The 27,644-nt window shown below is 40.9% G+C and overlaps 2 protein-coding genes across 3 annotated transcripts; one reads left to right on the top strand and one right to left on the bottom strand.

Moving 5' to 3' along the window:
* Window positions 1-5,498: 5,498 nt before the first annotated feature.
* On the top strand, window positions 5,499-19,476 carry onecut3b (one cut homeobox 3b). 2 transcript variants are annotated; one of them, XM_085255202.1, is made up of 3 exons: window positions 5,511-6,591; window positions 16,675-16,905; window positions 16,999-19,476. In XM_085255202.1, exons 1-3 carry the CDS (start codon window positions 5,511-5,513, stop codon window positions 17,061-17,063), a joined length of 1,377 nt encoding a protein of 458 aa, XP_085111328.1. In that variant the 3' UTR covers window positions 17,064-19,476. The 2 variants fall into 2 exon arrangements, with proteins under 2 accessions (XP_085111327.1, XP_085111328.1); XM_085255201.1 differs by having other exon boundaries at window positions 5,499-6,591; window positions 16,675-19,476.
* A 3,836-nt stretch (window positions 19,477-23,312) lies between these two features.
* Window positions 23,313-25,313, bottom strand: LOC146553760 (uncharacterized). The gene is made up of 3 exons (XM_085255158.1): window positions 25,037-25,313; window positions 24,786-24,848; window positions 23,313-24,434 (listed from the first exon to the last, which is right to left on the bottom strand). The coding sequence occupies exons 1-3, from the start codon at window positions 25,136-25,138 to the stop codon at window positions 23,313-23,315; spliced, it is 1,287 nt and encodes a 428-aa protein (XP_085111284.1). The 5' UTR covers window positions 25,139-25,313.
* Between the last annotated feature and the right edge of the window lie 2,331 nt (window positions 25,314-27,644).

The raw sequence follows: 27,644 nt of genomic DNA, 5'->3' as shown, positions 1-27,644 counted from the left end.
TTCCATGTCATCTTCCCAGGCACAGACCGCACTCACTAGGTTCTGGCTGCAGAGATTGCAGAACCTTTAAAGTATTTTCCTTTCTAAGCATCAAGTCCCTTATTTGTTTCACCATGTATTAAAATCAGCACACCTAATCCGTAGAAAGCTCCACAAACACACAATTAAAAAAACACAAACACCTGATTTCCATGTCATGTGTTGCGTCTTGTTCTGTTTCATTGGTTTCAGGACAAACAAAGTCTGCCGAGGTCAGGAATGTTTTATTTATTTCTCTTCTTGGTGGAGCTCTTTGATTTGGGAGAAACAAATGAAGTCCAATCCGCCCCTTTTGGGCGCCACAAGGTTTTTCCAGTGGCACGTTTGCCTAACAAGCTGTTGCTTCACTTCTGTGTGGTGAAGATAAGACTTTTCCCCAAAAGCCTCTAATGGCAGATGAAAAACTGATCAAATCCCTGGAGGAGAGCTGAGGTGACCTTTGACCTCTGGATATAAAGCGGTTGAAGATGTCGCTCTCATTATATTCGTGGATTAAAAATGACAAGTGTGGTCTCTCCTAGCATTTGTGATCCATTAGGAAGATTACATTATTTACAATAAAGAGACATTTCAAATACTTTTGCATCACTTCTGAGCTGTGAAAACACACATTTGTTCTCAGTGTTTTTCTTAAAGGCTGCAACAAACTGCAGCAGCAGGCGTTCTCACACACACACACACACACACACACACACACACACACACACACACACACACACACACACACATACACACACACACACACACACACACACACAGCCCTCACAGGAGAATTGATTGACTATTCTATCTCAATCTCAATACATCTCTCCTTCTGTTACTTAGCAACCGGTGCCTGTGAGGATATGGATGCTAGAGAAGTTGTACTCCTGTGCATTTTCACTTGATAAAAAAATGTGATTGATGAAAATGTCGCCATTACTGTGTTGGGAAATTCTGAAAAAAAAAGAGAGTTAGAAATAAAAGAGAAAGTGGGGTCTCAGGATCTCAAGCAGGGAGTTTATCCTTGATTTAAAATATAGAGTTAAAATATGTATTCTGTATTTCAGTATTAAAATTAATTTTCTTTAACCATTAAGATCCTTCACAGTCCTTAACAGCACCAAAACATGCAAAAGCAAACATGCACTTTAAGTCTTATGTTTGTTTGTTTTTTTAATTGTTTTACAAACACTACAGAAGTATGAGGATCTTATATTTAAATGATTCCATTTTTTTCTCTGTCGTATTGCATTTAAAAAAAGGCCAACATATTTCTATAGTGAGGCTACAGAGTTTCAGTCTTTAGGCTTTATTGTTCCCTCACCCAAAGACGAATTAAATTAATTTATCTATAGACAGAAGCAGACTTTAGAAAATATGCAGACTACAGCAATATAACTGTTACAGGCAAAACCCAGACGCCGCTTAATGAATCTATAAAGTGTTTCATATCAGGTTTAAACCAGAACACTGGAGATTACATTTATTTTCCTCACTCCAAACAAGGTTTTCAACATCATGCTAATTTCACAATGTCTCACATGTTGTAAGAAAAACTGAGAGAGGTTTCTTCTGATAGCAAAGAAAGTTAAAAAAATGTATCAAAGCATTTCTCATTATGTGAATTTTAAAAAGATATACTGTGACACTGACTGACTCAATATTTGAAAATTAAAACGCATTTACTTAAAAAGTAACAAAGAATTAAATGATAAATTTAAATGTTTATATATATCATTTAATCCTTCGTTATATACACTCTTTCATGCACTCTTTTACTTTATTGCTCCCCAACTGTGAGTGTGAAATGTCTGTGCTGGATTTATCCAACAGGATGCTGCACGTTCACCAGTTCCTGACAACACACCAGCTAAAAAACGCTGAAAACCTCGTTTCAAATTTGTATATTTTTTTTGTAAACTTTCGTGTTTCTGCCTCACGTGGACGGCTTAGATTTTTGGCTGTGGATTGCATATCTCACAGAAACAAAATTACAATCAATAAGTATAGATTTGCACAGAATGCAGTTAATTTAACATGTTTTGATAACCATACAGCAAAGTTTCTGAAGCCATTATTGTGTTTGCCAATAAATAGGCTGCGGGGTAACCAATGATGCGCCTGAGGACATTTTTGGTTTTGCTAGTCAGTCTTTCTTTGATAAATATCTGCACTGTGTATTATTATAACCATGTATTTTTTTCTGCTGATGAACTGTAGAAAGCAGATTCTTTTCATCCAGAAGCTACATATGAAACATTTAATTTGGTTCTAATCATTTCCTGTGTTGTGCTACATTTATTACTGCTCTGTTATAATGGGTTCCCTGTATATGTAACAGGAACCGCGACTTTTCTCAGATCCACACTGCGTTTATCAAAACTGCACTGAATACAATATACCTGGCTGAAAAATCCAGGAATATACAGCTACAACATCCTACACACACACACACACACACACACACACACACACACACACACACACACACACACTGACAACCATCCAACACTGGCAATCACACACGCGCGCGTAAAAGTGGTGTAATGTGTTGCGATCGTTTAGCTCCGGCTTGGTACCACATACCGACAACGAATGAAACAATAAAAACGGAATAAAAACTCTTGCTTGTGGACCTCGTCAATGCAAGAATCCAAATTAAAGGCCAAGGCGGATATTATTATTAACCGCGCTGAGTTTATGTTTTATTTTTTATTTATTTTTTGCTGTTGTCTTGAACAGAAAACAAACAGCTGACATTTATTTTTCAGCATTTTTCTGTTGTCAAACATTCACACGCTACAGGTCACCGCTGAAACGATCTCAAACAAATGCCTCAGTGTTTAGGAAACAGCACCGATGGAGGCTGAAATGATCGATGATCGATATATAGAGCGATGAGATCAATATCATCTTGGGGGGGGGGGGCCTTAACCACGGAGCTTTATGGAATCCAGAAAGACTCGTTGGAATGGAAGATTTAATTTTAATTAAAAAAAAGTCCTTCTATATTATAGTTATATCTAAAAAGTATTATTTGCCAATAGCAATCAGTATTATTGATTGATAAAAATACATCTGCAAATATAAATAAAAACAAAACAAAAAAACAAAACAAAACAAAACAAAACAAAAAAACAGCTTAGCCACAGAGGGCAAAGCACACCTCTGCTAATAAAACAAGTGTGTGTGTGTGTGTGTGTGTGTCCGCTTTTCTTATCACATATAAGTATTTTACTTTCGAACAGTTCCAAGGTGTGAAATATTTACAATATAGCCCACAATTCCTATTTTTAGGCCTGTAAATAAAGCTCCACGTTGAATAAAAAATAATCGAAAAACAAGCAAAGTTCAGCATGCAGTCACAAAAAATATAAATTTTCATCATAAATGTCTTCAGAAATGGTTATAAGGTAAAATAATAATAATAATAATAATATTTATTTATTTTTAAAATTCTGTATCTTGCCTAATTTGGTACTTTGGCTGACTTCATTCACACTGCCTTTAAAAAAAATCTATTTTATGTTCTGTAATAAATTAACCGCAGTACAGATGGATGAGGCCTAAAACTGCTGATGTCTTTCTCACGTCTTTCTTTCGTGGGTTTGTGGTTTCTTCACTTCTCTCTGTCTAAAATAAAACAAAACAAATACATAAAATATTATAATACAAACACGTTGGCCTCGAAAAACTATAAATGAATAAATAAATAAATAAATAAACACAAATCTGGCACAAGATTAAAACTGAAATTTTTGGTTTTGCTAGTCAGTCTTTCTTTGATAAATATCTGCACTGTGTATTATTATAACCATGTATTTTTTTTCTGCTGATGAACTGTAGAAAGCAGATTCTTTTCATCCAGAAGCTACATATGAAACATTTAATTTGGTTCTAATCATTTCCTGTGTTGTGCTACATTTATTACTGCTCTGTTATAATGGGTTCCCTGTATATGTAACAGGAACCGCGACTTTTCTCAGATCCACACTGCGTTTATCAAAACTGCACTGAATACAATATACCTGGCTGAAAAATCCAGGAATATACAGCTACAACATCCTACACACACACACACACACACACACACACACACACACACACACACACACACACACACACACACACACAGACGGGCAGCATCTGCATATCGGTCGGAGCTGAATGAAGCGGATGGTATAAACATCAGTCACCGGCACCGAGAAACTGTCCGAGTGTCCAATTAGGGACAAATAATAATAAATATATGTCTGCAAAGATGAGTGTACAATTCTTCTTCTCCTTCTCCTTCTTGTTCTTGTTCTTGTTCTTATTCTTATTATTATGTTCAATAAAGACATTACAGCTTCACTTTCAATTGCTTCAAATCACTAATTTCATATAAAATTAAGACGCGATCAAAAGTCAAGAAGCTGTGCTCTGATCGGTTCTGTAAATTTATTTACCTGTTAAAATGTTCCCGTCATTTACCTAAACTGTCATTTATTTATTTATTTAATTTTTAATTTGTAAAATCTTGACGAACGATTTGGGAATAAAAATAATCTCGTCATTTTGCGCATCCGTCACTGAGGTGAAAATCCCAATTTGCTGAACTTTGGTGAACAAACGAGCAAGCTCTTCTCTTATTGGTCTGCAACGTTGCGATCCTAACTTTGTGACCTCCTTCACTCGCCCCCTCCACCACCCTAACCGGCCTGTGCCACGTCATTAATCTCTGTCAATCAATACTTCGATCAGGTTTATCACTAAGCGCATAAATGCAAAACCATACAGTCCGTGGGAAAACAAAGTTTATCTGTTAGGAACTCCCGCGTCCATAAACAGATACCAACTGTATTTTACACAAATTTCGTGTCACTGGACCTCACCTGTCCTGACTGTCTGCCACGCGCACACAGGTGAAGGCGCACATGCACGCGCTATCAAATGACAAAGGTTGTTCTGCTCTATGGGGGATTTTTAAATCTTCTGCAAACTATAATCATGCAGACTCAGATAAAACTCGGATATTTTGTTTTTTTGTTTTCAAATTTTTTTGTATTTAGACTCGTTGTGTTTTAAACTCGGACAGGTAGACCGCGAGGAGGACTCTGCTCGTGTCCGCCCAATATTTGAAATACACAGATGCGCGCTCCCAGCTCTCTGGTACGAGGCTCAGCCTGCTCTTAGTGGAAGCGCTGTTGGACCAGAGATGAGATACAGCCCTGGAGAGCTCCTAGCCACATGAACGCCACGACGCCGCTGAGGCGCTCGGTCCCGTGTCTGCTTCAGACAGAACAGAACTCGTCCTCGCCTCACCGGACTGGTCGGATAATTGTTATCAATGGATTGGCATTCTAACGGGTTGGTATTTTTATTGCTCCGGTAGGGCTAGAGGGTAAGAAAGCGTGCGTGTGTTTGAGTGAGAGTGAGAGAGCGGTGAGAGGGAGAGACAGGGGGAGACGGTGGGAGGGTGGGACAAGGGAACATATATGCTTTCAGCCATGGAGCTCACCATGGAGAACCTTCACAGCGTCTCGTCACACTCCCAGGCGGGAGACCTCATGAACTCTCCGCATGCTCGGCCATCGCCGTCCCCCAGCTCTACTCCCCGGAATCTGGTCTCGCACGCTCCCGGCGCGCGGTCGGCCATGGTCTCCGGCATGCCCTCGCTTCTGGAGGGGTCTGGGGGAGACTACCGGACAGACCCGTCCGCGTTGTCCGGACACCTGCACCCGTCCATCAGCATGTGCGAAACCGGGATGAGCCTTAGCAACACATACACAACTCTAACCCCCCTGCAGCATCTACCTCCGATATCCACAGTGGCGGACAAGTTTCACCACCCGCATTCACACCACCATGCTGCCGCCCACCAACGACTCTCGGCCGGGAACGTGAGTGGGAGCTTCACACTGATGCGGGACGACCACCGTGGTCTTACCTCCATGGGCAATCTGTACAGTCACTACTCTAAAGAAATGTCCGTGTCCGGTATGGGCCACGGCTCGCTGTCCCCGCTTTCCAGCGGGCTGGGCTCTCTGCACAACTCCCAGCAGCCGCTCTCAGCCTACGGGCCCAGCGCGCACCTCCCCGCCGACCCCAAGATGCTTTCTCCGGTGTCAGGCTTCGAGACCCACGCATCCATGCTGTCCCGAAGTGACCAAGAGCATCTGGCCAGGAGTTTAGGGGGACATGGCCACGGCATGATCTCCAACATCAGCGGCATGCATCATCACCCGCACGGTCACCTTCACTCGCAAGCAAACGGTGCAGTAATGCTGGGGGACCGGGAGAGACACGGCCATGGACCCAGCCAAGGAGTATCAGGGTCAGGCATTCAGGCCGAGGAGATCAACACTAAGGAGGTGGCACAGAGAATAACAGCAGAGTTGAAGCGCTACTCCATCCCGCAGGCCATATTCGCCCAGAGGATCTTAAGCCGGTCGCAGGGCACCCTCTCGGACCTGCTACGGAACCCCAAACCTTGGAGTAAGCTCAAGTCAGGACGGGAGACCTTCAGAAGGATGTGGAAGTGGCTGCAGGAGCCCGAGTTTCAGCGGATGTCTGCTCTCAGGCTAGCAGGTAATATACAATTCCTTCAGCATTATTGCTTCACATAAAAAGCGTTCAGTCTTCCACCGTCGCCTCTCAAATAAAATAGAAGGATTCAGCACCACGGACAGTTCAGCCAGCAAAGGTGCGCAGAGGCACAGCAGCTTCATCAACGTAATTAGCCATACCCGCAATTCCTTCAACCGGAAGCGAATATGATTTGTGTAAAGACAGCGAACAAATCTATTTGTGTTTCCCTCGGATCTCTAGGAATAGTTACAGTGGGATGCAAAAGTTTGGGCAACCTTGTTAATCGCCGTTATTTTCCTGTATAAATCGTTGGTTGTTACAATAAAAAATGTCAGTTAAAAATATCATATAGGAAACACACACAGTGTTATTTGAGAAGTGAAATGAAGTTTATTGGATTTACAGAAAGTGTGCAATAATTGTTTAAATAAAATCAGGCAGGTGCATAAATTTGGGCACCACAAAAAAAGAAATGAAATCAATATTTAGTAGATCCGCCTTTTGCAGAAATTACAGCCTCTAAACGCTTCCTGTAGGTTCCAATGAGAGTCTGGATTGTGGTTGAAGGTATTTTGGACCATTCCTCTTTACAAAACATCTCTAGTTCATTCAGGTTTGATGGCTTCCGAGCATGGACAGCTCTCTTTAACTCACACCACAGATTTCAATAATATTCAGGTCTGGGGACTGAGATGGTCATTCCAGAACGTTGTACTTGTTCCTCTGCATGAATGCCTTAGTGGATTTTGAGCAGTGTTTCGGGCCGTTGTCTTGTTGAAAGATCCAGCACGGCTCAGCTTCAGCTTTGTCACTGATTCCTGGACATTGAGTGGAATCCATGTGTCCCTCAACTTTGACAAGATTCCCAGTCCCTGCACTGGCCACACAGCCCCACAGCATGATGGAACCACCATATTTTACTGTAGGTAGCAGGTGTTTTTCTTGGAATGCTGTGTTCTTTTTCCTCCATGCATAACGCCCCTTGTTATGCCCAAATAACTCAATTTTAGTTTCATCAGTCCACAGCACCTTATTCCAGAATGAAGCTGGCTTGTCCAAATGTGTTTTAGCAAACCTCAAGCAGCTCTGTTTGTGCTGTGGGCGGAGAAAAGGCTTCCTCTGCATCACTCTCGCATACAGCATCTCCTTGTGTAAAGTGCACCGAATGGTTGAACAGTGACTCCATCTGCTGCAAGATGATGTTGTAGGTCTTTGGTGCTGGTCTGTGGGTTGACTCTGACTCTTCTCACCATTCGTCGCTTCTGTCTGTCTGAGATTTTTGTTCGTCTGCCACTTCGAGCCTTAACTTGAACTGAGCCTGTGGTCTTCCATTTTCTCAATATGTTCCTAACTGTGGAAACAGACAGCTTAAATCTCTGAGACAGCTTTCTGTATCCTTCCCCTAAACAATGATGGTGAACAATCTTTGACTTCAGGTCATTTGAGAGTTGTTTTGAGACCCCCATGTTGCTACTCTTCAGAGAAATTTAAAAGAGGAGGGAAACTTACAATTGACCCCCTTAAATACTCTTTCTCATTATTGGATTCACCTGTGTATGTAGGTCAGGGGTCACTGAGCTTACCGAGCCAATTTGAGTTCCAATAATTAGTTCTAAAGGTTTTGGAATCAATAAAATGATAACAGTGCCCAAATTTATGCACCTGCCTGATTTTGTTTAAACAATTATTGCACACTTTCTGTAAATCCAATAAGCTTCATTTCACTTCTCAAATATCACTGTGTGTGTCTCCTATATGATATTTTTAACTGACATTTTTTATTGTAACAACCAACGATTTATACAGGAAAATAATGACTATTAACAAGGTTACCCAAACCTTTGCATCCCACTATATCGCCTGATAGCGACTACTTGGAGCACATTTGCGTCCACCACACTTGCTGTTGTAAACTAAATTTGCAGGCCTGTAGTTTTTGATCTACACACAGCAAATCGCAATTGATTCACAATAAAACCTCGAAATAGTTGTCCTCCCAAGACGCCTGTTTTACGAGCTTGTGTTTGTGCGTGCGCACGCGCGCGCGCTTCGGTGGGGCCAACCAGTTGCGCGCGAGAATAGCGGGGTGACCCCAGGCTGCCTGATCAATACGCCAGTTCCCACTCTCCCTTTTAAATGTGGCACACCGATCGATGCCCGTATCGGAGCTGAAAGACACAATAACCGCAAGATCTCTCCCGCTTTTCATTTAGTGCCATGTAGCACGAGCTTTACATTTAGAACAGGGGCAGGTATGATACAGGGTTCGCTTTAAAAATTTTTTTAACTCAGGACAGCAAAATGAAACTGTGATTTTCAGTGTTTTAAAACTTCAAACTTTGAATCACTAACACTCCAACCCGGTGTCCATTCAGAAAATTAAACATGTAGACCTAAATATTTATTTTAAAAAATGAAATATGTGAAAAATACTACTGCAGCCCATAGATGTGATCACCAGATCTATTTCAAAGCAACCTTGAGCTGCACAAACTGTTCTGATGAAATATTGATTGTAAACTGGGGCGGGGATTGATAACGTGGACAAGTACAAACAAGAAAATGTAGAGAATATAGAGTTTGTGAAGCTGAAAGCCACAAAAACTAACAAAACAAATAGGAAATGTTTCCCTTTCCCCCCTTTAAAATGACATATTTGTTATGAGATGGTGCTACTGAAAGGAATAGCTGTCCAAACCAATAAGATTTCACTGTATCAGTGAAATGCCAAGATAATGCAATCCAATAAGGAAAAATGGGCACAATAGATAGATAGATAGATAGATAGATAGATAGATAGATAGATAGATAGATAGATAGATAGATAGATAGATAGATAGATAGATAGATAGATAGATAGATAGATAGATAGATAGATAGATAGATAGATAGATAGATAGATAGATAGATAGATGAGGATTAGAAGCTGAGGCTTTGAGTGTCATTAATAGTGTTGCTCTGTCCTTTCAGTGTTTGCCTGGCTTTGCACATAGGAGATCAATAAGGCCGTTTCCCCTTCCCAACCCCCTTCTCTCCCACTCCCTGGTGCTCTCCTTCTGTGTTTCTCTCTCTCCTCTCTTCTTCTCTGCAGCACATGACAATAATATCACTAATCTTTCAGTGGTTAACCTGGCAACAGGCAGACGGGCAGGTTGTTTGGCTCGAGGAGCTCGGCGCCACAGAACAAAACAAAACAAAAAACAAAACGCTCAGTGGAGGAAAGGATAAATGAGAGCTAGTCAAACAATGCACTGAGCCATTTTCTATCATCTTACCTCTTACCAGAGCCATCTCTTAATGCCCATCAAACTTACTCGTGCCATGAGAGATTAATGTCGGTATTCTGTTTCTCATATTTTCTGAGGAATCCAAATGGGAAAAACTGGAATGGACAAAACTTCAGTCAACTTGGTTTAAGTGCAGAAGCAAGAAAAGCAAAACTGACATGTGGAAAAAAGGGCTGCAGGAGCTGGGAGATGCCATTGATTGAGTAAGGGCAGGCAGGTTTGGGCTTTGTGTGAACAGCCAGATAGAGGCAGGGTAGTGAAAGGATCAATACCGACCTTAATAATTGATAAGTTTAAGAGAGACGGAGGCGAGATGGGGAAGAAAGAGAGAGGCAGACAGCGGTTGTGTTAGCACTTGTAACAGCATCTTCTAGGTAAGCAAAGTCAAATCTGTGGTTAACAGCTGAGGACCACACAGCAGTCTTCCTGCCTAAACCCCACAGCACAGGGTGTGTAAGTGGTTTTCAAAAATGCTGTTTACACCCTAAACATCCTGTGAAACATCAATAGCACAGTTCTGACACCAACAAGGATGCTGTAGACTCCCACTGCTGAGAACTCGAATCAGATATTTATGAAGCTAGAAAAGAAACACGACTGTAGATTTGTAACAAGTGAAATCAGGGCTTGAAGGCTGATATCTAAAGACAAACACAAAGAGATCACAGCCTAGGAGGGTCTTACAGTAGACAAAGGGCACCAGAGCATCCAGCTGCCTGCCGAGACAGAGTAAGTGCTTTCTGTTTAAGTCAGCGAATCCTCAAAGCAATCCAAGGTTGTGATGTCATTTGATTTTAAAGGTTGCTATGCTTTATGGGGTTTGTAATGCATCTTTATGGAAGGCCTGCAAGCACATTTCATTGAGTGCGTGTGCACACATGCATGCGCGTATGTCTGTGCAAATGCTTCCACATGCACACGTGTGTGTGTGTAAGACTGGGTTATAGAGTGCGTCTGCACTATACATTGTTCAGGCTTATCTGACTCGCTCTGAATCGGTATTGATTTCCTCTCTTCTGCTCTCTTCGGCTCTCTCATATTCTCTCTCTCTCTCTCTCCTTCCCTCTATGCCTCCCCCCTTCCTTCTCTTCTGGCTCTGTACCAGCAGAGCAGAGCAGAGTCTTTGCCTCCCAGCCTTAATTCATCCCTGCTCTCTCTGTAACAGACAGAACTCATTTTGAATAGCCATTCCTGGCACAGTGGTGTCAAATATTTTGACACACTGTATGACTGCAGCTTAATGTGCTGCGACTTAGATTGGCAATACAGTACAACACAAAAAGAAGCTCTATATAGCTTCATAAACATTTAAAACAACCTCTAGCCAAATATTTTAATTCGCATACAAGTAATAAAAATGAGCTGGTTGCAGAATACATAGAAAAAAGATGTGTGGTAATAAGAAGGTGATGCATTTTGTTTAAGAACTGATGCCCATAAGGAGGATATGTGGTTGAAATATATCAAATTTACCTTCTTTAGAGTAGAAATCAGGACTTGTGTTAAATAATAAACACATAAATAAACATCTGTTAGTAGTTTCTTAATTATCCATTTGCAGCACCTTGTTTTGTTAAACCTTATGTTGCTCATGGCAGTTTGTAAAAGGCCTGGTGGTGCTGAAAGGACAGCTCCTTCTAATCCCTCACAGCAGCATTTCGGTGTTAAAGGTGCAAACACCCAACCAATAAAACTGCATTAGTCAGGACTGAATTACAGCTTTTCAGCTCCGACCTTTTAATCTTTTTAAGCTCTTTCTTAAAAGTTATCACAAATTAAACTGACTTGACTTTAGAGTCCCTGCAGATGTTCTGTGTGTCAGAGAGCGTTTGTCTCGGAGATATGTGTAAGCCAGAACTCATTTTATCGTTATCTAGAATTTCCCTTTAATTTGAGCAGAAAATTTGTTCATTAAGCCAAACGGCCGGGAAGAGAAATAGTCCTTGTTTATAGGGACCAGATAATAATATCATTCATAAGTTACAGTACACGAGGTATTTTTAAGTGCTTGAAAAATATTTTTTGGTTAGTTTGTGTTTGTGTGTTTGTGTTCGATATTATTGCATGTTTGTTACAGACGGGACACTGCTTACTAAATCAGAGGCACGTTGTGCAGTTTTTTTTCTTTGTTTTTATTACATCAAAGGCTGAGATTATATTAAACTTTCGCGATAATAACTTAAAAAAAACACACAGGAAAAAAGAAACAGAGAGATCACTTTGAAGGCCCAATATTTAAAGCTTGAATATAAAGTTTACAAATGAATCAGTCATCATCGAAGAAATAAAGTTCTACTAGATTAAACAACGGCTTGATTGTAAGTCTTTCTAAGTGTTTCGGGAACATTTCCCAGCGGCTTCTTTGTAGCTTAGTTTACAAAGATTTATTCGTTTTGTTCTCCTTTATTCGCCGTGTTCAGGGTCTCAAAAAACTGTCGAAATATTTGATTGAGGCTTGTGCTCCGTGGAGAGAATGCTGCGTTTAGTTTTTACGTTTTTAAAATAAAAACACAAATCTTAGAAAAACGAAGAGGCGCAAAACTTGGTTTACAGGGCTTACATGACTTTTATGGACTACGAGACAGGATCTAATACTCTGTAAAGCTGCCGATCACTAGTCTCAACAGGACAACACGGGCTTTAGTTGAGAAATAAACGACAGCTTTCAAATAAGCCAATCCTAATCAATCGAGGGTAGCCCGTTTTAAAGGACGAAGAGGCGGTTTGGTTTCAGCCTTGCGCAGTGTTGTGGTGGGAGCAGGGGTCATTCGGGCGCTTTACTTCCCTGCAATGCAATGAATAGGCCTATAGGTTGATCAATATAATCAATAACCGTACATCTGAGGAGGTGTGACAGAGAGTGATTGACACCAAACTGTTTCTCGCCTGCAGTAGTCCGTCCAGGGCGGGAGAGGGCCCGTCTCACCGCACACAAAGCCCGATCTCATCCGTCCGTCCAGGCGTCGACTAGCAGCAGCACGGTGCGGTTAGTTCACCGTCTGCCCCTCACGCCCCACCTGCACACACACACACACACACACACACACACACACACACACACACACACACACACACACACACACACACACACACACACACACACACACACACACACACACAGAGGTAAGACACATAATACTCTCCTGTAACATTAAACGAGTTGCCTTGTGCATTTTCATTTTCCCAAATCAAAGGAAACACAGGCCAGAGATGATCTTTTAATTGTAACTCACGTCCACTTATTGGCTTTCATCTCTCGAGGCTTGAGGACATAAAGCTGATGAGATCGAAGGATCTCATGTTTCCTCCTGTACACTAAACATTTCAATGCACACCAGCTAGAGAGTCTTCACACGAAAACTCTATTCGTTTCCTGGTATAAACAAACAAACAAACAAACAAACAAACAAACAAACAAACAAACAAACAAACAAACAAACAAACAAACAAACAAAACAACACCAAATATCTCTAATCGACTGCTTTCACACACGACTACCTAAAATGTGTTTTACCTCTTGTTGTTTCCAATTGACCTTTACTGTGCAGAGTTTTTGGCAAAAAAAGTTTCCAGATGCATGCCTTAAATCTCATTTTAACACAGGATCAGGAACTACGGGAGCCAGTCACGAGTGGTGTGCGTGACAGGTGTGGGACCTCTAAAGTCAAGCAGTTAAAGTTTAGAAACAAAACAGAATGAGTGTATATCAGTCCAATCAATTTTAATCGGATAATTGGCGATTTATTTATGTTATTCTAAGCAGAGTGTTGAAACGTGTAGGTTCGCGCATGTGTGCACACTTACTGCCCACTTGCGCACATTCACACACACTGAAAGGGAAAGCAGAGACAGCAGCCACCGGCAGCCACAGTCATAAAGCCGAGGTGCTCTTAAACGAGGCACAAGTGCAGCTTAACACACCGAACGGCCAGTGAGTTCATCTCTGGATCAGTAAGCGGTTGAGATTAAACAAAGTGGCGGTTGCCCTGATACCTTTGGCACCGCTGACACCAGGGACATATGAAAGAGATGACATGCGCAACTGCCACTTGAGACTGCTTGTCTCTTCAGAAAAGCCCATTTAGTAATGAGACACACTAAAGATAACCAATAACAGTTTGGTTCTTGTCTCAAGAGAGGTCGCTTTAATGAGTAGCCCCCACTTTTCCTTCCCTGTGGTCCTGTGTTTCTTACCTCGGCGAGGGACGTTCAAGGAGTCTCATTTGAAATTGATTGATTATCTGAGATATGCACTGACCATTGCGGGCCCAGGCCTAGTGCTAACTCCTCGGCAGATGTGTTTTGCAGGCACTGCACACAGGCCTCTGTGCTGCAGAGCAGCATCTGAGCTGATGGAGGAGACCCAGAGTGGTGTTGGCATTGTAAAATGGCCGGTAGCACAAGTTGTTCGAAAACAGGCATTACATATTAAATTATCACTATATTAGCACTAGCATTCAGTCATTACATTAGGGAGTATTGAGTTTGGTTTGAGACAGCACTTAGAGAGCCTTCAGGAGATTCTGGCATGGCTGGGCCTGAACCAATTGAATAAACGTTCCATGAAATGGTTCTGAAGTGCGGATCAATCAATATGGGGGCTATCAATCCGGGGGCAAATTAAAACAATTGAGAAAAACAACAAGAGGAAAAGAGTTGAGGAAGTCGAGAGGAGGGATGGAGGATACAATGCAGGGACGAGCACATAACCTACATTCAGCTGAGGAAAAATATCTTGGTAATTGTGCTTTGCTTGCAGTAACAAAGCGTGAACAATGACCATTCGCACACGTGCACGCGCGCATGCATGCATACACATGTGCACATTTATATTGATCCCCACCTCACAGTCAAATCTGTTTACTGCTGTTGTCTAAACCTGCTGTAAAGTCATCAATCATTTGCATACACCACCACCTCCACACTGCAGCCAGTCTTATTTATCTTCTGCCCCCACCCCCACCTTTCCTTCTTCTCATTCTTTCCCTGCACACACACACACACACACACACACACACACACACACACACACACACACACACACACACACACACACACACACACTGACAATCATCCAGCACTGGCACTGGTGTAGATATCAGTGATCATTCCTTGGCGCTTTTTAAGGTACATCCCCAAACTCAATCTCGTGCACGCGCACACACTTTATATGGCCTAAAAACTATGTAATCAGTGACCTATCTGAGACCCCCCCCCCCCCCCCCCCAATTCAAAAGCACCCAGACTGGATGACTGCCACATTTTCTTTGTTCTTCCAAAGATTAACAATTTCTTCTCATCTGTCTGTCACAAGGCGCGTTCGCGAGCTACAATCCCCAGCCCGAGCGCGCGTCCCCCCAATACACACACACACACGCGCGTGCGCACATACACACCACCGAGTTCTCGCGGATCGATAGGGATCGATCGGGTGGGGAAGGGAGCCCTGATTACTGGACCACGTGTTCGGGAGAAAACCGCGGAAAATCGATCATTGCAGCTTTTTAGGGCAGCAGAACAGAACAGACTCCCTCCAGTCTCCACAGCCAGAGCCGAGCCTACTGACGGTGCATCCAGGCACGGCAGACCGCTTCTTTGTCAGCATTTCACATCTCCACCAGTTTCAGCAAGGCACACACACATCCACGATCACACTACTCTATTCACCATAACCGCGTTATTTCTCGATTAGTCACAAATCAAGCCAAATTGTTTACATACATAAATACTTCAAATCCGCATGCAGGTGAGTTATAACTCAGGCCTGCACAGGTTTTAGACATATTTCCTCTCCTCCTCTCCTCGGAGCCTGACGGTTTATCTCATGTCACCACACATTTGAAATAAACATCTAGAGATACTTCAATGAGCAAGATGTTTACTCCTCTGAGTGTTACTGTTCATGTTATGTTCTGCTGCAGCAGCAGGTAGTAACCAACGAGAATATGTAGTGTAGCATTCAGGAACAGTAAGAGATCTGAGTGCTCATTTTCAGTCCTGTTATTAATATAAATGGTGCAAGAAAAACCCCGCTTAATTAACCAAGTCTCAAATTTGACTTGAACAGGGAAAAACACGGCACAGCTTAAAGATAAGGCCGCTGTTAACAAGTTTCACCCTGGCTAAATTTGTGATTTAAATGGACAAAACTAGACCTGTTCGGAAATCAATCTCAACACTTAGAGCGTGTTTGGCAACCTAAATAGCAATAATATTGGATTTTAAATGCGGAACATTAGTTTGGAAATCTACAAAAACTCTGTCATTGATATCAGGATAACCCCACCTGAAACAGAAACATGTGAGGTTTAGATATTATTTTAATATAGTTTAATATCTTCTCACTCAGAAGGCAGCCCGTAGTATAGACTCAATCACATTTTAAACATTTAAATTCGATCTGCTCCTCTCCTTATGTCTTCCTGCTTCTCATTCTTTCTTTTGTAGCTTGCGCATGCTCCTGTTTCACACACACAGAGTAATCTGTTCCCATAATGTGCCCTTTTCAAATAGCCAATTAGGGATCGTGATACAGGCCTAAACACATTCCGCTTAAGCATCAGGACTTCATCATCACACTGAAACATGATCATAAATAACCACTTTTAAACTTTTTGGTTCTACACTCTGCTTTTTGTTGCTATTTTTTTTGGAAATTTTTGTTCCCTGAGTATTATGTTAAATGTATAAATTATCTGTATCATATGTATTTTGTGCTCCACTATATGTGACACATATATAACATGTTATTCTTCTCTCCCTTCCTCCCTTTATCCGTCTCCTTCTTCTCTCCAGCATGTAAACGCAAGGAGGAGGACCGAGGACGGGAGCGGAACCAGGTGCCAAAGAAGCAGCGACTGGTCTTCACCGACCTGCAGCGTCGCACCTTGGTAGCCATCTTCAGAGAGAACCGCCGGCCCTCCAAGGAGATGCAGCTCACCATCTCCCAGCAGCTGGGCCTGGAGCTCTCCACCGTCTCCAACTTCTTCATGAACTCACGCCGCCGATGTCCAGAGCGCTGGGACGCAGAGGATCACAGTCTCGGGGCGCACGGCCACGTGCACACATCCCACGGAAACAGCAGCAGCAACAACAACAACAACAACAACAACAACAACAACAATAACGGCGCCTCACCAATCCAACCCGGTACCTCCTCTGCTGTTTCCTTCTCCAAGGCCTGACGTCTGCAGGACGGATGTAGAGAGAATGGAGGGTTCCTTTCCGCTAAGACTCTCCGTCACTGCAGAGCTACCGAGCGCTGTGGCTTCAGACCACTCAACTGATCCATTTGTTCAGAGTACCGAGGACTCTGTGCAGATGGATCAGACCTTCTCGGTGTTATCTTTTGACCCGAATGCCACTCTTAGGGGCTAACATGCATTTTCAAAATGTGACTCTTGAAACCAAAGATCCAACAACCACATGTAGCCGTCAGGAAAAAAAAATCATCCTGAAAAACCAAAGAGCATCCATTTATACTAACCGCGCTGTGGGTGTGCGTGGAAACATGGAAAAGAGAGAAAGAGAGAGAGGGTTTTGCGTCAGGAAACAAGTAGCTTTAAAGACAGCCGGCCTGGAGAGGTCTTCACAAATAATCATGCAGCAGGTGTATCTGTAGGCCTGCGATCAGCTACACCCGCGTTTCAGTGCCACGCTGAGACTGATTGAGAGATGCGTTTATGTGTGACGTATATGTGAAACGATCTCCGCAGGTCGTCCGCTACCTGTGCGTAACGTTCACATCGCCCACAGTGGGGGTGTATTATTATTATTATGATTATTATTATGACTATTCCTCTGCAGCCACTCAGCCCGCTGCACGTCGGAGTAACAGCGCCATCTGCTGCCCAGTCTAACCACACGCCAACCTGTTCTCAGCGCGCTGGCGTTGCTCCTCACACAGCTGCAGATTGAACACCCAGAGAACCAAACAGGAGGAGAAATGGTTCAAACACACTCATCCAAACATCCAATGACACACATGCTGAATGTTTGCTTCTTTATATACACTGAGTGGCTGCACGGCCACAGACTGCATAGTCACTTGAAAGGTTATTTTCAGGTTACAAAAAGAAGAACAATCAAACAGGGATGACATGCCACACATAAAAAAAAAGCTGTTGTCCTCGAGTGAAGGGAGTGAGGGAAGGTGGGTGCATTCTGTTCTAGCGGCCAAACACAGAGGTCAAATGTCACAATATAGGATCCTGAGTGCCAATGATGTTTGCCTCTTTATGATAATCAGAGAACAGACGCAGCCCACTTAGTCCCCCCTCCCCCACCCCCAGTGTGCCCTGCAGTGTCTGGTCTGTGTCATTACACACCTACAAATTGTGAGCACTATACGGCATGTTTGCCTATTTCATACCTCAGAAAAAAAAATTAAAAAAAGACAAGAAAAGAAAAACATTGATGTGATCCACATGAAACACAATGGAAATGTCTGTAAATAATCTTTAATTTCATCTCTCGTTCTCTCTGTCTTATCTATTCTCAATTGATCTACTCTCTTGATATGTGTCTTTCTTTCATTTTCTTTTCCCCCTCCCCAACTAATTGATGCGGGTAATAATAGTACCATAGACACATGGTTTCTTTCTCGTGACTATTGTGCTATGTCGTGCTGAAACAATATATAAAGAAGCACCTTGTTGACAAAATGTAAGAACTTTAAAAAAAAAAATGAAACAGAATCAAAACAGACAAATCATCATGTCATGGACTGATCCTATGCACAGACGAGGAAGGGATACCAAACAGAGACAAACTGTGCATATTTGTGAATACCTGTTTGATGGAACAAACGGACTGCGTGGATGTGAAGGACCTCTTCCTTGATCTTTAAACTTTGACCTCTTTGAAATGGACAGTCACGGCATTCCTCTGCTGATTGTTTTCTTTTGTCACCATATGAATTGCCAGATTTTTTTGTGTCTTTTTATAACATTTTTTTCTGTGTGTGTATGTGTGTGTGTGTGGGCAAAGCCACTTGTTGTGTAGCATCTTCTAGCGGGAGATAATCATATAAGGGAGGAGACACAGACAGGAGGAGGAAGGGTGAAGCAGGGGAGGCGGGAGCATCAGAGGCCCGTCATGAGACTGGAAGGTAGCAAGGGACATTCCTCCATAAACCCATAAACTGGGAGGTGTAGTGCACGGAAACAGGTTGTTGTTATTTGGGAATGACTTTGGAGTCTAGACGGAGGAAAACTGCATTTTTAAAAAAAAAAAGTTAAAACCCAAAGCAGAGTGTTAGTGAGGGAAATATGTGTGTGTGTGGCTACCTCACAGAAAATAACCAGACAGTGACCCAGCCGTAAATACCAAAGATAATCCACACCTGCTGTGTTCACACTGGACCTGGGATGTACACACACACACACACACACACACACACACACACACACACACACACACACACACACACACACACACACACACACATGCAGAGTTGCAGACAGATGCAGATTTGGATGCACGCACTTCCACGGAGCAGTCGTGCTGCATAGCAAACACAGCCTGTTTGTTATGTGGGAAGAGTTGAGTGCCTTTTTCCTTCAACCAGGGGATGGACTGCTCTGATCACACACAAATATGCACACACATGTTTAAATGAGGGGGAGTAGGGGGGACACACTGGGTGAAGGGGGTGCAGCACTGGAGGGGTCCTTGTGATCTTAAAGGGCCACTTTTTCGGACTCTCGGCACTTCTTTTCACACGGTGAGGGGAAACCATCGCTTGCCATTCCGTTTTTTTTTTACACACCGACGAGATCGTATCATCTCACCAAGTCCTCTTTTCACGATACACACACGCACACACACTCCTCCCAGAGATATTTTTGTGTCATTTGTAATCCGAGAGTCGGCGTGTGTGTGTGTGTGTGTATTTAGCTGTTTACAAAGCCCTTCACTCCTGCTCTTTCCTGTCTCTCGATGGCCACCATTTCAATTTAACTGGTCTGAAAACAGAAAAAAAAAAACAGAAACCAAAAAAAAATATATAAAAGAAACCTTCCATCTGCTGTCGACACATGATGCACATTGGTGATCCTCCCCCGCTCCCCCCTCTTCGCTGGTCCCTCTTTCCAGGGTAGCATTACAACAAGGCAGGCATGTGTAGACAGTTCATCTTGATATACCTCAAATCTTGACTGTAAAATTTAATGTAGTGAAACAATAAGGACAATGTTTAGCAATGAGCGTGACATTAAAGTCACAACAAAATGATTGTTTGGGGGGTTTTATTTATAATTTCTATGAAACAAAGTGTGGAGCTTAAACTGGTTTTTGGTTTGACAGCTTTCCAGTTTTTTATTTGTTTCTTTTAAATTGTGTGCAGATTTGAACCGAGTCCTTTTTTTAGACTGAAAGAAGGGGCATGACATGGGTGTAGAAAAGTGCATAAGGGATAAATAAAGAGGCAATGACACAATACACATGCAGCAAAAGAAAAGAAGAAATCAACAAATAACAACACATCAAAGACAGAATGATTTCTGTTTTGCATCATTTTCTTTTTGTTCGTTTGTGTTTGAAAATTGTTTCCTATGTGTGTTGAAGTGATTCACATATTAAAACAAAAAGAACAAACCAAAGCACCTCTGTCATTTAGGAGTGGGACGAGCGATTCTTTTTATGCATGGATCCTATATTAGTGTATATAACCTGCGGGATGATCTGTTCCTCCACAGGTGGAGGTAAGGGGGAGAAACTGGGGGGGGAAACAAACGAAAGACAAACAAACAAAAAAAGCTGGGTTTTGGTTTTCAAGTACATTCTTTTACCCTTGTGTGTTTTATGTGCTGTTTGTGTATTTGTATAAAATATGTATATTTGTATGTCTTTGAGATTCATTACTGTGTGTTTCCCCCTGTTGTTGTAACCTTTCCCTTTGTGTCCAGTAGTCCCTGCACTTCCATCTCTATATATCTTCGTTTCATACCACAGCCGCGAGTGTGAGTGTGGAGTTTCTCTGCTTTATTTTTCTGCATTTAATCTAAATTTGATCACCCTGGCTGTTTGTCTGCTTTAGGAAACAGTCGAAGCTGAAACAAACGGACAGCCAGGCAGCTGAAATACGCTTCCTTCCAGTGTTTTAAAATGGCGTCATTTGCTTTTTCCTTCAGTCAGACCTTAGAGATCTTGAAGCCCCAGTGTCGATGTTCTCTCCCTCTCCCTCTTCCCTTACCAATCAATCAATCAGAGCCAAGTGTCTTTGTGATGGTAGAGACAATCAATTTCAAATAGAACGGAGACAAAAAAAAGAGGAAAGATGAAGGGAGAGAGAAAGAGAGCGATGGAGGAGGGCAGAGAAACTGACTGCACAAGAGAGATGGGAGCAGAGGGGGAGTGATACTTTCATTCCTTGTGTGTGTGTGTGTGTGTGCATGATCACCTTTAACCTCTGCAGAGTGACCTTTACGGTGGGGGTCGAGGCACCTTGGACCCTCCCCCAGCAATGAGGGAGCTAGTGGTGGGGATCTGACTTGTTAAGTGGACATCTAATCGAAGATGTTGATCAAATGCCTGCACACATGTGCACAGATGCATGCGACCATCAAGCAGAGAGCCTTTCCTCTGATCCTGATCTCAGTGATACAGTAAGGGTGGTGTCAGTCATGTGGGTCTGCCTTCAGTTTTTGGAGGAAGAATCAAGTAATAACTCGAGCAAATAATACACAAGGTGAAAACCAGTGTTGGTAAATTGTGTGTTTTGACGAAAACAAATAAAGAACGAAGCAATTGGATGACTGATTTTCTACTTTTGTGTGATGCTTTTTACTATCTACTGTGGTACTCTGCTGCCACCTGGTGGCTCAAGAATGGTCGTGTTTGTTAGAAAATGTTTGATCAGAAACCAGGAGGGTCCTCAATTTACAGCTTCTCTCTACTCAGGTCAAATATCTCTAAATTCTTATTCTCCAGAGTTCAACCATCACCCCCTTTGTTTATTTATTTTTTACACTTATAGTAAATAAGGATTTAAATGTAAACAGGTAAGTTTAAAAAGTGCCCACAAAAACTGGAGATGGAGCTGGAGATGGCAGAGTTAAAGCCGTTGGGAGCGATGGAGAAGATTAGAAATGAGTATATCAGAAGGTTTGGGGACAAAATTAGAGGCAAGGCTGAGATGGTTTGAACATGTGCAGAAGAAGGATAGTGGATATACTGGACAAAGGATGTTCAGTGTGGAGCTGCTAGGCAGGAGGACAAGAGGAAGACCTCAGAGGAAGTCCATGGATGTAGTGAAAAAGGACATTAGAGGAAGATGATTGTCTCTGGCGACCCCTAAAGGCAGCAGCTGGAGGAAGAAGAGGAAGAACTCCCTGACTTTGTTGTATTGATTTTCTAAATTAATTTAAACATGCTGACATCTAAAATATTTAAACTTGTATAAAGTCCAAGATAAATATTATAAGATAAATATTTAAAAAAAATTAAAGCTAACAGTGCATATATAGAATAAGGGTTTGTTTCCATCCGTGCTCAGTTTCAGGTCTCCAGAAGTTGAGTCATCCATCCTTAAAATAAACTACCCGATGATGATATCACATCAAAGCTAAGATTTGCTTCACTGCACATGATTCAAAATTGAGTTTTTCTTGTGGAAAATCTGAGCCCATCCAAATAAGTAAATGTACATAAATAAAAAAAAAACAAAAAACAGAAGGTGATGTTTTTCTGAATCTTTGTCAATGATGGGAATAACGGCCTTACAAGTAACTGAGTTACAAGTTACTAATGGCGTTACTTTTTTCAGTAACGAGTAATCTAACTAATTACTATTCCTATCGTTACAACGGCGTTACTAACAAGAAAATGCGGTGTGGTCTATGGGGCGCCGTTTGTAAACTGAAACATGCCGAAATTAACAGCAACATTTTTCCACATTTAGCTCTAAATCTTACAAAAACATGTTTTTTCGAGTCATTTTTTACAACATTTAGTAAAATATTTGTAACTTTTCATATTTAAAACAGGATTTTAAATGTTAAATCTAAATGCTAAATGTTAAATCTAAATGTTAAATCTAAATGCTAAATGTTAAATGTAAATATTATATTTAAATGTAAATGTTAAATGTAAATATTATATTTAAATGTAAATGTTAAATCTAAATGTTATATATAAATCTAAATGTTAAATGTTAAATCTAAATATTATATATAAATCTAAATGTTAAATGTTAAATCTAAATGTTAAATGTTAAATCTAAATGTTATATATAAATCTAAATGTTAAATGTTAAATCTAAATGTTATATATAAATCTAAATGTTAAATGTTAAATCTAAATGTTATATATAAATCTAAATGTTAAATGTTAAATCTAAATGTTACGGGAAACTAAATATTTAGCTAATATGCAAATTTATTGTACGGGTCAACGGAAATACCAAAATAAAAGCTTCAAGAAAACCTCCCGCGCTAAAGTGTGCCGGTCGCGGTCAGGTTCTGTGTTTGCGCTCCTCTTACGGTCACTTTTGACTGCCATGAGCTGCTTCGACTATTCCCTACCAGCATGTCCATGCTTGTATATAGCTCTTGTAAATCGCTGTCATTTAATGGGACAAACCTACTTTCAGAGTTTGACAAGGAGGGTATGGAGACCTCTGCTGTAGAAAGTTCTGGGTTGTGACGATGAGACACATGAGTTCCGCAGGCAAAAAGCTGGATGGGAGTTCTATTACCTTCAGTGGAAACAGAGTGATTGTTATATCCAGCTTTGAATTCCTTCAAAGTGCGGTTGATTCGTGGTAGAAACACATAATGAAGGCAAAATAGGTCTGTTGCATTTTCTAAGTCTAGGATACCAAGTGATTCCAATTCATAAAATATAGGTGCATAAATGCGGCTACAGTTGTTGTTTAAGTCTCGGTTGAAACGCTCAATCCTCTGGTTGTGCACAGAACTTCCCATTAAGACAGAGCTTTCACCCCTGCTTGCTCGCATGTCCTCCCAAATCTGAGCATTCTCTCCGTGATCAGTCCTGATATGCAGGGGTCTGCCAAATTGTCCAACAGCTGCAGTAAAGAGGGCTTTCACAGTCTCAGCTCGATTATTGCTGGAGCACTGAAGAAACATCAACATCCTGCTGTATCCATCTATTGCACCATGAACAACAAACTTCCAACGAATCAGTTTGTGATTTCCATCTATGTGCCATATGAAATTTGGATGAGGCACAGAATATACTCGCCGAGCAACTGCAGTTCTTCTCCTGGATAGAACACCAGCCGAGTCCACCCTCCGCAGTGACTTTCTTACGCGCCATCTTTGAACCACTATGTTTTTGGAACGCAGATGACCCATCAGCATCACTTCTCCAACATTTGGATGTTCAGTTTTTATTTGGGACACTATCTGATCTAACTCATGGTCACTGATTACATTGAATTTTGACTCTGAGATATTATAGTCTTGCAGTAACTTATACAGAGTGGGCCTGGAGATGGAAAGGATAGATGCAGCTTCAGTAAAAGATGTTTTCAGGGAAAGAACATTTTCCAATTCCTCTTTGGAAATCTGAAGCCTTCCTTGGTAACCATCCTAGAACACGGCACAGAAAATCTCAATGAGCACAATTCTATAACAAAAGATGGGTAATTTGAGGCAATTGTACTGTGACAGATTAGCTAGAGTAATATTTTATCAATAGTTTTAAAATATGAAAGTGAGCAATCAAAAGACACTTCACAGCAAAAACAGTAATAAAATATGACGTAAAACTTGTGAATGTTGTTGGTGGTGATGTGACACTGCTAGTGATGGACCCCTAAGAAGATGAAATGTATGTAGAATCAGAATCATTACTTTGACAGGATTTAATTTAAGGTGACATATTACACCAAAGAAAAAACAAAAATTAGTCAGCTAAATGATATGTGTAAGAAGGCCTACCGAGCAGTATGGTATCCCAGTGGAGACGGCAGGTCTACTTGGTCCAGGTGCATTGCTGGATTCCTAAGGAAACATTTACATCAAGAACGACTGTTACCTACCTACCAAATAAATAAATAGAGTTGTATGATGTTCGATCTCTGTCTGCTGCCTACCAAATGAAATAATTGAGGACTAGCTAAGTAATTTAGCTTTGCTAGTTTTGCTAACACTGCTATCAACCCGTCCAAAATGCTATACAATAAACTTACCAAGTGCTGCGGCGTTTGTGAGGTCGAGGGTGCATTACCGCTGAATCGTTGGATGGCCGACAAAACGGCTCTTCCAATGTTTTCAGCTAAATCGCTGGACATGCTGGTAGGGAATAGTCGAAGCAGCTCATGGCAGTCAAAAGTGACCGTAAGAGGAGCGCAAACACAGAACCTGACCGCGACCGGCACACTTTAGCGCGGGAGGTTTTCTTGAAGCTTTTATTTTGGTATTTCCGTTGACCCGTACAATAAATTTGCATATTAGCTAAATATTTAGTTTCCCGTAACATTTAGATTTAACATTTAACATTTAGATTTAACATTTAGATTTATATATAACATTTAGATTTAACATTTAACATTTAGATTTAACATTTAGATTTATATATAACATTTAGATTTAACATTTAGATTTATATATAATATTTAGATTTAACATTTAACATTTAGATTTATATATAATATTTAGATTTAACATTTAACATTTAGATTTATATATAACATTTAGATTTAACATTTAACATTTAGATTTATATATAATATTTACATTTAACATTTAACATTTACATTTAAATATAATATTTACATTTAACATTTAACATTTACATTTAAATATAATATTTACATTTAACATTTAGCATTTAGATTTAACATTTAAAATCCTGTTTTAAATATGAAAAGTTACAAATATTATACTAAATGTTGTAAAAAATGACTCGAAAAAACATGTTTTTGTAAGATTTAGAGCTAAATGTGGAAAAATGTTGCTGTTAATTTCGGCATGTTTCAGTTTACAGACGGCGCCCATAGTGGTCGCGTTACTATTTTTTAACAAACAGACGGTTGAAGCTGTCTTCAGTTTACCGTAATCTGGGCGCTACAGCTTTAAGCAGCTGCTCACGCCTGCGGACAGCAATCACTTTCTGCCTGAAGATCACTTTTTGGCACAACACCTGGAACTAGGGGGCAAAGCGAGTGCTGCTGTTTGACTGAGGAAGAATAAAGTAGTCGTCGTTAGCCAATCACACGACCACTTTAAGATGACAAAGCAAAAGGGTGAGATATACCAGTTTTTAAATTGTGTTTTTCCTCAATAGTTTCCTCATGTTTGCTGTCTAAGGACAGCGCTAGCAAACGCTCTCTGCTTATGACCAAAAAATTAAAAACAAACGAAACAAAACAAAAAACAGCCTGTTCGTTTTGGTAGAAAAATGCACCATGTTGACCAATCAAAAAATGATATGGCAACATGATATTTGGTTGTTTAGGAAGTGGAGGAAGTTTTAGGAGTGACAGCGAGAGAAAGAGAGAGAGAGAGAGAGAGAGAGAGAGAGATAAAGACAGCAGAAAGAGAGAGAGCGAGTTTTGAGATGTGAGATATTTGTGACGTTTAGCGTGTTTGGGGTGTGTAGTGAATGTGTTGTCTTATGTAGTTAGTGTAGTGTGTAGTGTTGTGGATAGTTTTGTGTTCTGTGTCAGAACAATGAGGCGACTGCTGTCTCCAGGTAGAAACAGGAGTGATACACCTGCTGCTGTCAGACCTGCAGGTATCAGGCTGTGATGTTCTCCTTTATAGTGGATAGAAATAATTTTTTTGGAGTGGCACAAATAATTTGTGTGGCATCTTATTGAATGCAGAACAGCTGACACGTGAGGTTGTGCTGAAAAGAATGATACCAAACAAAGTAAATAGTTTTTAAAGGTGAAATGTAGAGGAAACATCAAAAGTAGTCAAAAATGGCCAATTATACCCTGGACCCCAGAGGGTTGAACCTTTCTTTCTTTCTTTTCTTTTTTTTTAAAAGTAAAGCAATAGTTACTTTTCAAGTTATTAATTACTTTTAGAATCTTGTAACTCAGTTACTAACTCAGTTACTTTTTTGAAGAAGTAACTAGTAACTATAATTAATTACTTTTTCAAAGTAACTTGCCCAACACTGATCTTTGTTAACAAGGGTAAGTACAGACTAATTATAATAAGTAGCTCTGCGGTCTTTTATCAACAAAGACTTTAAAAAAAAGTACAACATAAACACTTTTTTTCTAAAAAAAAAAAGGTCTCCTGGATAATTGTTTAATTTCTGAGAATGAACCTGGTTAATTTTGGAAAGTTATTATTTTACTCATTGGTTGTGGGTATTTACATAATTGCTTTTTTAAGTGTGTGTAATTTATTTGTTCAATCTAAAACACATTAGGTCTCCAGAATTAATAACACCTTATGTTTGAGTGTTCCTGGAGCTGTGGTGCTAAATCTTGAGAGAAGCCTTTGGCTGTCAGGGTGTCACATTAATGCTCACAAACCTAACGTACAACTGCACAATCAGACATGCTTTGTAATTTTACCTCCATGTGTCATACAGTGGTTTTTAAATTAAACAGTCGAGATGTGACTGAAGTGCACAGTTTCAGCTTTAACTCGAAGGCTTTAACAAAACTTTGCTTTCACGACTTATAATTGTTATTATTAAACTATAGGAATTTCTATTCATGTTTAGTCTCCTATTTTCAGCTGCTCAAAAGTAGCCGGACAAACCAATGAACATTTTTACAATGACTGAAGTCCTGAAACCATGGACATTACCAGATGTTGTGTTTCCTCCTTCTC

This window comes from Mchenga conophoros, linkage group LG18, assembly GCF_057382185.1.
Source record: "Mchenga conophoros isolate Kocher_MC1m ecotype Shallow Benthic linkage group LG18, M_conophoros_male_GT1.1, whole genome shotgun sequence".
NCBI lineage: Eukaryota > Metazoa > Chordata > Actinopteri > Cichliformes > Cichlidae > Mchenga > Mchenga conophoros.
This window is presented reverse-complemented; position numbering and strand designations above follow the sequence as displayed.

Bases quoted from the DNA above. Each gene is read 5' to 3' on its own strand.
- onecut3b (XM_085255201.1), top strand. From the start codon at position 5,499: ATGCTTTCAGCCATGGAGCTCACCATGGAGAACCTTCACAGCGTCTCG. The intron at 6,592-16,674 runs GTAATATACAAT...TCTTCTCTCCAG, and splicing joins GTCTGCTCTCAGGCTAGCAG to CATGTAAACGCAAGGAGGAG.
- LOC146553760 (XM_085255158.1), bottom strand. From the start codon at position 25,138: ATGTCCAGCGATTTAGCTGAAAACATTGGAAGAGCCGTTTTGTCGGCC. The intron at 24,849-25,036 runs GTAAGTTTATTG...ATGTTTCCTTAG, and splicing joins CACAAACGCCGCAGCACTTG to GAATCCAGCAATGCACCTGG. The intron at 24,435-24,785 runs GTAGGCCTTCTT...GCCGTGTTCTAG, and splicing joins CTGGGATACCATACTGCTCG to GATGGTTACCAAGGAAGGCT.